The sequence below is a fragment of the Monodelphis domestica genome, chromosome 1 (genome assembly GCF_027887165.1).
Source record: "Monodelphis domestica isolate mMonDom1 chromosome 1, mMonDom1.pri, whole genome shotgun sequence".
Classification (NCBI taxonomy): Eukaryota; Metazoa; Chordata; class Mammalia; order Didelphimorphia; family Didelphidae; genus Monodelphis; species Monodelphis domestica.
This window is the reverse complement of record NC_077227.1, coordinates 350,373,828-350,387,446: the sequence shown is the minus strand read 5'-3', so window position 1 is coordinate 350,387,446 and position 13,619 is coordinate 350,373,828. Positions and strand designations below refer to the sequence as shown.

Here is a 13,619-nt window from a genome sequence, read left to right as displayed (position 1 = left end):
AGAATTAAGAGGGATTGGGAAAGGTTTCTGAGAGAAGGTGGGATTTTAGAGGAGACCTACAGGAAGTCAGGGAAGCTGGGAGGTGGAGATCAAGGAGAACATTCTAGGCACTGGGGACAGCCAGAGAAAATGCTCAGAGCTGAGAGATGGCAGTCCTTGTTCATGTGTTCATGGAATGGCCAGAAAACCAGCATGTGTCATGTCAGGGAGTGTGAGAAGGCTAGAAAGGGAGGAGGGGGCTGGGTTATGACGGGCTTTGAATGACAAACAAAGGATTCTGTATTTGGTCCTGGAGGCAACAGGGAGTTACTAGAGTTTATTGAGTAGAAGGATGACATAATAGGACTTGTATTTTAGGAAGATCACCACAGTGGATGAATGGAAGATGGATTGGAGTAAGGAATGAGATAGCAGAGTGGCTAAAGTGCTGGACTTGGAGTCAGGACTCTGAATTCAAATCCATCCTCAAAAACTTCCTAGCTGTGTGACACTGAACAGTTTCTCAACTATGATATGGGGATAATAATAGCACCTACCTCCCAGGAATATAGTAGGGAAGGAGGGAAGAAACAAACATATGGTGGCTACTATGTGCCCAGCACCAAGTTAAGTGCTTTACAATCATGATTTCATTTGATCCTTTTAATAACCCTAGTGGTAGATGTTATTATTATTCCTATTTTATAGTTGAAGAAACTGAGGTAAACTAGAGATGAAGTGACTCACTCAGGTACACAGCTAGGAGGGGTTTGAGGCTGGATAAGAATCAAATGAGATAATAGGTGTAAAGCTGTTGGCATAGTGGCTGGCACCTAGTGAGTGCTTAATAAATTCTTGTTCCTTTCCCCTTCTGTCCAATCCCATTTGGAAGGGAGCAGCACTGGTAGCTGAGATGAGGAAAAAAACACACTTGAACTGAACTTGAAAGAAGGTTAGATATTCTTTTTTTTTTTTTTTAAACCCTTACCTTCCAACTTGGAGTCAATACTGTGTATTGGCTCCAAGGCAGAAGAGTGGTAAGGACTAGGCAATGGGGGTCAAGTGACTTGCCCAGGGTCACACAGCTGGAAAGTGTCTGAGGCCAGATTTGAACCTAGGACCTCCTGTCTCTAGGGCTAGCTCTCAATCCACTGAGCTACCCAGCTGCCCCCTAAGGTTAGATATTCTAAGAGGTAGAGGAGAGGAGAGAGTACATGCCACGGTTGGGGGGTTGGCCAGTGCAAAGGCAAGTGGAACCTCACATATGAGGGACACTGAGAGACATCAGGCAGCAAAGTGGTTTGGTGGATAGAGTCAGGCCGAGAGATGGAGGTCCTGGGTTCAAATGTGGCCTCAGATACTTTCTAGTTGTGTGACCCTGGGCAAGTCATTTAATACCAACTACCTAACCTTTGCCACTTTTCTGTCTTGGAACTGATATTTAGTATGGACTCTAAGATGGAAGGTAAAGGTAAGGGTTTCTTTTTAAGTATATTAAATTTAATAAAGTAGTAACAAAATTGCCCTTTTTCCTTTAGCACTCCAGATTAATTTTAAAGATGAAATGAGAGGAACAGAGATTTGAATTAAGAAAAGCCAGGTTTCATCTGTTTCAAATTGGTAAGCTGAATCCAAAAACAATAATAATGTCTAATTATCAGCTAAGTTAATATTTGGGTCATGTTTTAATTTACCACCCAGTTCCATTTACAATTAGGTCAGGGCCTGAACATATATTGAATTTCCCTGCCCATGGTATGACCTTTTATATTAAGATCATAGAATCTTAAGAGTCTAATCTCAGAGGTCCCCTAGTCCAATCTCTACTTAATGTAGGAAACCCTGCTATCAAATCTCAATAAGTGATCTCCCATTCTCCTCTTCTACAACATCCCAACATATGGTCCTCCAGCCTTCTCTTCAACACTTCCAATTAAAAGCATCTAGTTACCTTTTATGACCATTTCATTCTATCTTTAGATAGCTCTGAACTTTGGAAATTGGAAAACTCCTTTCTTTTACTAAAGTAATTCTAGTTCTACTTACTGAGACCAAGCAGAATAAACCTCAGTTTCTGGACATGTAGGTAATTGCTCCAGAACTTACCAGCTGCATAATTCTGAACAGATTATTTTTCCACTCTTCATAGTTGTCATCTATAAAGCTGGGATATCCCATCCTACCTGACTACATGGTTCTGAGGACAGTGTTTCAGAAATCTTAAATATATGTTATTATATTATGTCATTACATTTATAATAGCTCATTCATCTCATTATAGTTCATGTCTTTATTATGTCATAATAACTCATATTTGAATATGAGCTTTTAGAATATAAATCTCAAAAGAACTTTAATTAAAGTAACATTGCCACCGAGTCCTATAGAATGTACACTGGGTTTCAAAAACTTATTGTTTGGAAGATTTCTTTAATAAGGAAGAAAATCCTGCTTCCAGGTTTTTAAAATGTTCAGAGCTGAGAATCTTACCAATCCAAATTCTAGCCAACCTTTTGTGTGGGTTAAGATCAAGTTCATTGCTTTCAGGAAGTCTCCTCCCAACTACTCAGGCCTACAATGATCCCTATCTTCTCTGACTTTACAGTCTAAAGCTGTGGTCTCCAATCTTTTGTTGTATCCCATCAATAAACATTTTTGGCCAAGAACCTTTAATATATGAATATTTATTCATAAATTTTATCTTCAACTATTATATTAATATATATTGGAAAGTACACAAACATAAATTTAAAAAAGAATAAAGTTAAAGATGAAACATACAGTAGTTTGAAATATTCTGTTTCATCCAGAGTACAAAATCTTCTGACACCAAATATTCAGGTTATATTAGTAATCACATTGGAGTGAGAACAATGTAAAGTATTTATTAAGCAATCACTATGTGACTGAATATGCTTCCTTATTTTTTAAAATCTTGGTTTAGCACATTTTGATAAAGCAATTCAAAGGTCTGTTAAAGTACTGTTTATTTTAATACTTGGCTTTAACGAGCTGTATAGCTAAAAAAAGATTCCTCACAAAGATTCGTGGATCCAAACTGAAGTACATGGTTGGCTGCAATTGCTAAATCATGACACTCACTTTTCAATTTCATCTACCAATTATGCAAAGGTTTTTGCTAAAATTTAGCTCATCTATAAAAATGGGTTTCAAAAACCCAATGAAACTCATTGTTTGGAATATTTCTTTGAAAAGTTAGAAAATTCTTCTTCCACGTTTTAAAAATGCACAGACAGATCTGAGAATTTTTACATAAATGGCACATATCACACCCCCCCCAACAAAAGCTTAGTTTTGATATGTCTCTAATCATAATGCTTTCATTCCATCATTAATTAATATCTTGAGGTACATTGTACACATAGGCATAGGTTCACTGGTAATGACAGTGGATATAAATTCCTATTTCAAATATGCCTGATATTTTCAAATTATTTTGGCTTACTTCTGTCAGATCTGATTAGTTCATCATGATTTTTACCTTGATATGGCTGTGCTTACAACCAGGGGTAGCAGAATTAAGAGTTTTGTTATTTTTTAGTTTTTCCCTTGTGCTCATAATTACATGTATTATCTTCACCCTGCAGTTTCTTGCAGGAATCTTTCTAAGCTAATTGTCCATTTTATGAGGCTTAATTTAGTTAAAAGTCATAATCTGTAAATTCATTTAACCAGTTTCACATAAATTTCAACCTGCTGAAAGCAGAGGAATGAAGATGAGAGGATCAATGTTTCTGAGTTGGGAAATTTACTCTTCCCTCAAAATATCTTGTAATATATGGGACTAATGAAACAGGGTACCAGCATCAACCTACAGTTTAACTGTCAGTAAAACTGAATTTTCTTCTTATTAGATGGTCTTCCCAATTAAGCCAGTCTTTAGTGAGGACCAAGTCTTAAGCTCCACTTTGCCACTTCCAGTACCCAGCCTCATTCAAGGAGGACAGTAAGTAATCATTAAAGGCAATTCCAGCTCTTCCCCCGAGAAAATATGTGGCCAAAAACCCCACCATCCTACCTTTTTGATTTTTTGAGCCAGACTTGTGATTTCATCAGTGTAGGGAACTTCCCGTGTGGAATCTCCCTCAAGAGATACAGCAACTGGTATATAACTTAAGAGTTTTAAAAGAGCTGCCTGAGGTACTGTGAGGTCTGATGACTTGCCTATAATCACATGCTTAGTAGTTGACTGAGATATAAGTTAAACCCAGGTTTTCCTGAATCTAAGGCCACCCCTCTACCCACTACACCACTCTTCCTCTCACTGACAGCAAAGAAAAGTGTTACCTGGAATGGAGTCGGTTGCCGAGGTGGAAGAGAGAATTTTAATGCCGGAATCCTGTGTTTATATGGCACCTTCTTCTGAGGGGCCTTAGAAACCAATTAATTAACTCTAGCACAATTTTTCAAATGGGGCAAAGGAAAGAACATCCAGTGAAGTGCCAACTGTTCTGTCTAAGAGAGGAAAGAAGAGAAACCAGGTTTCCTGACTTCCTTTAGTATCTCCTCATTTCAGTTAGGACCAGTTGGGTCAGACCAGTGATTTGGCAAGGACTAAACTGACCCCAATGTCAAAGTCCTTTTTCCAGGAGGTGGGAGGAGCTTAGCATGTCTACACTGTCTCCTTCTTCTACTTTACTCTCTGACTGAAGACTCACCATACAACAGAAAGACAAACACAGGAACTTTACTGCTCGTAGACACCTAGGAAGGCAAGTCTGGGCCCTTGTCTTTAAAAAAAAAAAAGTGTCTAACACAATGATTGATTCAACAAACATTTATTAAGCACCTACTAAGTGCCAAAAGCCAAGACTTATGCAAAGCATTGAAACAATAATGGAAAAACAAAAATAGTCCTTGTTCTCATTGAGCTTATATTCTACTGGAAAAAAACATCATTTACACAAATAAAAAGAAAATACAATATATATACAAAGAATTAGAAAGTAATTTGGGGGAGATGAAAGGGGAAAAGGAATCAGGAAATGTTGGTCTTAAGAGTTGGTGCCTTGAAGAAAGCTAATGAATGAATAATCTTGGAGGGTAGAGAATTCTCCACCTTGGCACAAACATTTAAGAGAGGGAGTCAGGATGTATAGATCAAACCTGTTTTAGTGCCTGCCATCCCTGCTCCCTGGCCCTAGATCCATGGAGGAAATATAATTAGTAGGGAAGTCAGGCTGGTACAGTGAAATAAAAACTTGGATTCAAATTCTCCTCTGACACTTACTCTCTACATAAAGCTGGACAAGGCATTTAACCTTTCTCAGCAGTTTCCTCCTCTGTAACAGTAGAAATTGGACTAGATGCCTTCCAGCTCTGAATCTATGACCTTATTATTAAAGGCTTGAATTCTAATCCTGGCTCTTCCACTCACTAGCTGGGTGGGTTTACCTCTCTCAACTAGCGTTTCCTCATTAATGAATTAGGGAAAAACGATATCTATATGATCTATTCTATAGGCTGTTGTGCAGATCAAAGGAAATAATATGAATGGAAAGCACTTTGAAATTTATAAAATAAAAAACAAGTATGATTATTATCAGCCCCTGGGGTACAGGGAACAGAGGTGAACCCACTGCTAACCTTGTAATAAAAGACACCCAAGGTCCCTTGTACCTTGTATCTAGTCCACATTTGTGACTAAGTCCCTTTACTGGACAGTTTACCTGATGGCCTTAGGTCATTCTCTCATCTCAAACTTGACCCTAGGTTTCTTTCCTAACCAAACTCCTGCCTTTACTTTTAAGGGCTTCAGTATAATGTGTTATACATGTTGATGATCATTCAAATACACTGACCTCCCAGTTTACCAACCTGCTTGTTCCCAGGACCTTCACTTTCACTCTAACTTAGCCACAAATAGAGATAGTTCCATACTTGATCTTATCATCAGTTGGTTAGCAAGCATTTATTAAAGGCTCACTACTATCTGTCAGGCATTGTGCTAAACAAGGTGGATACAAAGAAAGACAAAAGCACCACTACCAAGGAGCTCACATTCTATCAGGGAAGATATCAGATAAATAACCAGGTACATACCAGACACATGGAAGGTAACTCATAGCATTCTATTTCCATGATCAAGAACTCTGAAATTCCTCCATTTATCCTCCCATCTTTCCTTGTGTCTTGCTCAAGAGATATAACTAAGCCTAGTGAATAAAAGGGCTGAGCCTGGAGACAGAAAGACCTGAGTTCAAAAATCCCACCTCAGACCCTTTCTAGTTGGGTGATCCTGGGCAAACTATTTAACTTCTGTTTGCCTTTGTTTCTTCATTTATAAAATTGTGATAATAATAGCATCCATCTCCCAGGATTTTTATGAGGGTCAAATAAGATAATTATAAAGCACAGCATAGTACCTGATATACATAGTATTATATAAATATTAGCTATGTTTTATAGTTAAATATCTATATAAATATAATATATTAATATGTGATCATTTAAATAATTTAATTATACATAATTTATTATTATTTATCATTATTATCTTCAGTCTTACTGTGACCTCTAGTTCACCCTATCTCTTAGTGTTCTTTCTGGACTATCATTCTTTTTCTAACTTCACTGTTCTCCCTTCCCAATCTTGATCCCATAATGAGTTCAACTAGATGCTAACTTCTACCCACCCCTGAATTCTATATGTATTCTTGTCCTATCATTCCTTGTCAACCTTAGTCTTGGTTCATGCCCAACTGTCCACCTTCTCTACTCTTTGTCAAATGTTTCTCATTGATGCTGGAAGTCACATGAATATGCCACTATAAATTTCTATTATCTAATCTTAACTGAGCCCTCAATGCCCCAAGGCAATCCTTTGCCTCTTCCCTAAATGACATTTCATGGGTAGGTAACTGTCACAAAGCTCTTCTCAAGACTTTTGCACTAACCCCCTAAGTAAAGGACCTAAATTCTCAATTTATACTATGACTATGAAAGGAAACAATAAGAATAACAACCAAAAAAATGAAAGTGAATAAAATCATAATGATCAAATTTGGCCCCCAAAGAAAAGATAAAACAACTTTCCACCCCCTTTACAGAAGAGGGGCCCATAGTAGTAATTATTACATATAACATCAATCTTTTTTTTTCTCTCCAATATACTGGTTAGTTTTATGAGACTCCCCCCCCCTTCTTTTTTTCTGGTCTTTATCATAAAGAATGGTTGTCTATTAGTAGGAGGTAGAGTAAGGTTATCCTGGAAAATATAGGTGATATAAAAATAAAAAATGCCACTAAAACATTTTTATATTTATTATTACACATATTTATACTTATTTTTAAAAAACCCCCAACCCTGAAGCAATTTACTCATTCCCATTCTACATCTCAAAATTCCTTGACATAATTTATCCCCCTTCTCCTCCTTTGCCTGAAGTATCCGGTGAATGAAAGTATGAAGTGACCTTCCTCTCTACCAAGGCCACCGTTTCTACTTATGTCCTCTATCCTATCCTTTCCTTTCTCTACTAAAAGCTTGGCTCCCAAATCTCTTCCTCCCTGATCTTTAATTTCTTTCTTCCTTCTGCCTTTAAGCATAACTAGATTTCTCCCATCCTAAAAACTCTCACTTTCCCCTGCTGACCCCACAAGCTATGCTTAGTCAAGTTCCTAGAAAAAGTTATCTATATACCCTTGCCTTCAGTGTTCCTCTTCTTTCTTCTTAACTCTATATTCTCCCAAATCAATGATATATATTTTAAAAAACATTATTATTGGCATCTTTTTTGTTTTTATTTATTCTTTTAACATACTACAAAACAGAAAAAAAAATCCAAGGTTAATACATCTTAGTGTTTTTAAACCAACATATAAGCTCCTTGACTCTTTTTGTACCTCCAGGGTACTTACCCTTCCAGAAGTAAGCACTAGCAGATAGAAAGCACTTAATAAATGATGCTTGATTGACAGATGGATCATATAATCTAGGGTCAATGGTTCCTTCTGATTATTCAAAGAGAACACAACTAACCTAATTTAAGACTCTTTATCTTACCAGAACCAAGAAAGGCCATACAGTCAAAATTTTGTAAAGATAGCCCTTCTTTAATCATTTAAAAGCCAATGTTCCTTCCTCATTCTTAATAGTCCAACTCTTTCCTGTGAAGGTTAAGTTAAGTCTGGGCTGATTGATAACCCCTTGGTTTATAGTCATCCTCTGCCTGTCTCCACATCTACCCTACCCTTCCAGAAGTAAGCATATTTGCTTTTCCATGGGGGGGAGTGGGGAAGAGACCCCACTACCTACCAAGTCTAATCTGTCCTACTTGGGTGTATGTACATCTTACAGTTTCCTGAGGAGGACCCCAGTACGTTCCAGATCTGAAATCCTATTATCTTCAACCTTGTCCAAGTTGGGAGTTCCAGTGTGTAGACTTACTGTTGCCAGTGTGTATAGATGTCCAGAAGGGTTACTGGTTGTGCTGGGAAAGTTTTCTGTGGAGGAATTGAAGAAAAAGGTTTACTCTAACTGCATATACAGCAGGACCTCATTTTATACAACCCAATATCTTCCAAGACCCTTCATATATAAGTTGAAAATCATGTATAATAGTGAACTCCATTATTTAATAAATATTTCTTACATAAACATACCTAGGTACTTTATGATTTTTCATAGGCTTATCAGCAGTATTAGTACTTTTTTTTACTTTGGGGTCATTATTAATAATTAAATAGCATTAAACAAAAGAAGCACTACTTTGACTTAGACACAACTTGTTATAAGTGAGAACTCTGGGCAAAGCCAATGTGGGAACTGATGCTTGGTGAAAAACAATGTAATGACTCACTAATGCCCCTCAGAGGGAGAATGAGCAGGGTGATTGGGTGAACTGTGGTAGGATTTTATGCTGCCTGGGAAAATGGTATAGATTTAGTGTATTAAAATTTTTCATTTTATGTATTTGTACCCTTATTTTTTTCAATGGTCAGTTGTGTACACCTGTATTTGTGTGTGCTGAGTTTATGTAAAACAAGGTCTTATTGTAATGAGAAAGGGCAGAACAGAACCAGGAAAAAAAAAAGGAATGGATGCTTCCTAGAATTCATTAGTACTATAGCACCTGTAATATTTAAAACTAATATATAATAACTCCAAGTATTACATTTTTATAAGATTTATTAATAATAACTTGAAGTAGAGGAAAGTGATACCCTGAGTAAAGAGTAGTCTGCCCTGATCATGAAGAGTAAGAGAGAAAGGGGGCAGTTACCGAAACTTTTATGTATAATACATAAGGATTTAACGTGGGGAAGAAAGAGGAAAGGGATTCTGGGAAATGTAGTTCAAGGGTACAAAATTCTATTTACATGTACCTATAGAGGGGAAAGAGAAAAGTAACCACTCTTTTATACTGAGATCTGAGCTAAAAATAATGGCTTGGGTATTATGGAAAAATATAAGTGAAAGGAACCGGATCTTTAAGAAAAACATCTTAAATAAGATTGATCATTGATATGGAATTGTTATTAATTCATGAGTAAGACTTGTGTATTAAGTAGTACCCCTATATCCCCCTCGGGGGAATGTATTAATTATTCACCTGGGAGGGGGAATCCATGTTATTGTTGTGAACTTTGATTTGAATTTGAGCCTAATTTAGAACAATAGACTACCTCCCATAATCCAGAAGTCGAACTTTTTGGAAAAGGCACCATGAAGATGCCTGCAGAGACCACATGCTGCACCAGAAGATCCAGAGTGAACTTTGTGATGTGAATTTGAACTATGGAGGGTTGACATGCTTTTGTTTTGAATGTACACTCTTATGCCAAAGGGGACTGCTCCCTAATTGGTTTTTGTCAATGCACCTAATATTGTTTTTTTTTAACTTTTATTTTTCTCTTATCCCCAAATTATTGTAATTTCCCTTTAAAAACTGTAATATTTGTATATACCTCTAGTTAAAGTTATAAGTTAGTTATGTTTTCATGATCCATTAGGGAGATTGGTCTCCCAAAGGATCACAGGGAGATACGTATTAATTAGAATCTTGAACCCTCAGACTACATTTCCCACAATTCCCTTTTCCTTTTCATGTATATGTGTCATGACATGGTTGGAGTTTTGAGTTCTGGTTTGCGTGGCTGGGCTCTCTGGCTGTTCCATGTGGAGGCTTGGAACTTTTATGGTTGCTCTAGCTTTTTTACTTTTCCTATGCTTCAAATTAAATGTTTAATAAATACTATTAAATATGATACTTGGAGTATTGAATATTAATTTTAATATTTATGCTTGCTAAGCTGAAAATGCTAATTTAATAGTGAGAAATAGTCACAGCTATTAGTAAATTGAATAGCTGAGCAAACTATAGCATTTAAGAATAATGATAAGCTAGCCATTTGAATTTAGATCAAATAGAATCATATAAGTAGAGTATTATGTTAATCATTTATTATAAAGAAGCATATCAGTGTGATTATATAGTAATCAGTCTTCTGTTGTAAGACAATCATAGCAACTATTAAGAAACCAACTGCAGACTGCAAAACTACCATAGGAACAGGGGCACCACTTTTGGGGATATTTTTTCCTTTGTTTTTGATGTAATTCTTAGTTTTGGTAATCACCATCTTTGGAATGAAAACTATAAACAAGTAATTAGGTTCCTCTTTGGATGAAAACTGTAAACAAGTAGCTATGTTCTTTGTTTTGCCTATTAAACCAAGTTGATACTGATGCTTAGAGTCTCAGACCAAACTGGGAATGTCTGCAGATCCACTGATTTTGTATCCCCTGCAAACATATTCAAGCCATTGTTCTCAGAAGATTTGTTCCCAGACCTTTTTCTTTCCTTACATATCCACACTCTTACAACTCATGTATCAGCCAGGATATCACCTGATGACCTTTATGGTTCCTTCTAATCTATGATTCTTCCAACTTGAGGCTACCCTGAAAGATAGACATTGAAAGGGAGTAAGAATTGGATATAATAGCTAGGTTTGGATGGAAATTAGCCTTTAAGAATTTAAGTAGGAAAGACAAACTATGCAAATATAAAAGCAGGTCCTGTTGCATAAAAGGTAAGCAAAAAAGAATACAGGGTCAATGGACATTCCCCATCATTTTCTTGAAACCAATTCAAAAGGAAAAATCCAAGTAAAAATATTTTAAGACAACTCAGACAAAATCTGAAATTTATATAGTGCTCTAAAATGATACATCTGATTTAATTTGGATTTCACAGAAATCCTGTGTAAGTCATAAAATATGAAGACAGAAATGTGGAAACAGCATAAGCAACATTTCAAAGAAAATTGCTAAATGGACCCAACCCTAACAAGAATTCTCAGAAAAGCTAAAGATATAATAGTAGTAGCAGAAAATTTGGGAAAGGGAAATGAGAAAGATGCAAGAAAAATTATGAAAAGAAAATTAACAGCTTGGTAAAAGAGGCACAAAAATATAGATTGAAAAAAATAACACCTTAAAAACCAGAATTGGTCTAATGGTAAAAGAGCCACAAAAATTTACTGAAAAAAAAAAAAGAACTTCCTAAGAAGCAGAACTGGTTAAATGGAAAAAAGAGGTACAAAAGCTCATTGAAAAAACTAATTCTTATGACAATGGCGAAACATCCTTTCAAACCTTTTGGGATGCAGCCAAAGCGGTAATCAGAGGCAAATTCATATCCCTGAATGCTTATATTAACAAACAAGGGAGAGCAGAGATCAATCAATTGGAAACGCAATTGAAAAAACTCGAAAGAGATCAAATTAAAAACCCCCAGCAGAAAACCAAATTAGAAATCCTAAAAATTAAGGGAGAAATTAATAAAATCGAAAGTGATAGAACTATTGATTTAATAAATAAGACAAGAAGCTGGTACTTTGAAAAAACAAACAAAATAGACAAAGTACTGGTCAATCTAATTAAAAAAAGGAAGGAAGAAAAGCAAATTCACAGCATTAAAGCTGAAAAGGGGGACAGCACCTCCAATGAGGAGGAAATTAAGGCAATCATTAGAAATTACTTTGCCCAATTATATGGCAATAAATACACCAATTTAGGAGAAATGGATGAATATATACAAAAATACAAACTGCCTAGACTAACAGAAGAGGAAATAGAATTCTTAAATAATCCCATATCAGAAATTGAAATCCATCAAGCCATCAAAGAACTTCCTAAGAAAAAATCCCCAGGGCCTGATGGATTCACCTGTGAATTCTATCAAACATTCAGAGAACAGTTAATCCCAATACTATACAAACTATTTGACATAATAAGCAAAGAGGGAGTTCTACCAAACTCCTTTTACGACACAAACATGGTACTGATTCCAAAACCAGGCAGGTCAAAAACAGAGAAAGAAAACTATAGGCCAATCTCCCTAATGAATATAGATGCAAAAATCTTAAATAGGATACTAGCAAAAAGACTCCAGCAAGTGATCAGAAGGATCATTCACCATGATCAAGTAGGATTCATACCAGGGATGCAGGGCTGGTTCAACATTAGGAAAACCATCCACATAATTGACCACATCAACAAGCAAACTAGCAAGAACCACATGATTATCTCAATAGATGCAGAAAAAGCCTTTGATAAAATACAACACCCATTCCTATTAAAAACACTAGAAAGCATAGGAATAGAAGGGTCATTCCTAAAAATAATAAACAGTATATATCTAAAACCAACAGCTAATATCATCTGCAATGGGGATAAACTAGATGCATTCCCAATAAGATCAGGAGTGAAACAAGGATGCCCATTATCACCTCTACTATTTGACATTGTACTAGAAACACTAGCAGTAGCAATTAGAGAAGATAAAGGAATTGAAGGCATCAAAATAGGCAAGGAGGAGACCAAGTTATCACTCTTTGCGGATGACATGATGGTCTACTTAAAGAATCCTAGAGATTCAACCAAAAAGCTAATTGAAATAATCAACAACTTTAGCAAAGTTGCAGGATACAAAATAAACCCACATAAATCATCAGCTTTTCTATATATCTCCAACACAGCTCAGCAGCAAGAACTAGAAAGAGAAATCCCATTCAAAATCACCTTAGACAAAATAAAATACCTAGGAATCTACCTCCCAAGACAAACACAGGAACTATATGAACACAACTACAAAACACTCGCCACACAACTAAAACTAGACTTGAACAAATGGAAAAACATTAACTGCTCATGGATAGGACGAGCCAATATAATAAAAATGACCATCCTACCCAAACTTATTTATCTATTTAGTGCCATACCCATTGAACTACCAAAATACTTCTTCACTGATTTAGAAAAAACCATAACAAAGTTCATTTGGAAGAACAAAAGATCAAGGATATCCAGGGAATTAATGAAAAAAAACACATATGATGGGGGCCTTGCAGTCCCTGACCTAAAACTATATTACAAAGCAGCAGTCATCAAAACAATTTGGTACTGGCTAAGAAACAGAAAGGAAGATCAGTGGAATAGACTGGGGGAAAACGACCTCAGCAAGACAGTATACGATAAACCCAAAGATCCCAGCTTTTGGGACAAAAATCCACTATTCGATAAAAACTGCTGGGAAAATTGGAGGACAGTGTGGGAGAGACTAGGAATAGATCAACACCTCACACCCTACACCAAGATAAATTCAAAATGG

General features: G+C 36.2%; 1 protein-coding gene across 15 annotated transcripts in view; it reads right to left on the bottom strand.

Moving 5' to 3' along the window:
* Nucleotides 1-13,619, bottom strand: part of TCOF1 (treacle ribosome biogenesis factor 1) — a 98,176-nt gene that overhangs the window by 70,117 nt on the left and 14,440 nt on the right. For 14 of the 15 annotated variants that reach the window (XM_056811472.1, XM_056811460.1, XM_056811464.1 and 11 more), the window contains exon 2: nucleotides 8,390-8,445. In XM_056811472.1, the coding sequence (XP_056667450.1) occupies nucleotides 8,390-8,445 (56 nt within the window). Of the gene's footprint in view, nucleotides 1-4,018; nucleotides 4,275-8,389; nucleotides 8,446-13,619 lie in introns of those variants that run through there. The other variant, XM_056811463.1, reaches the window with a different exon arrangement.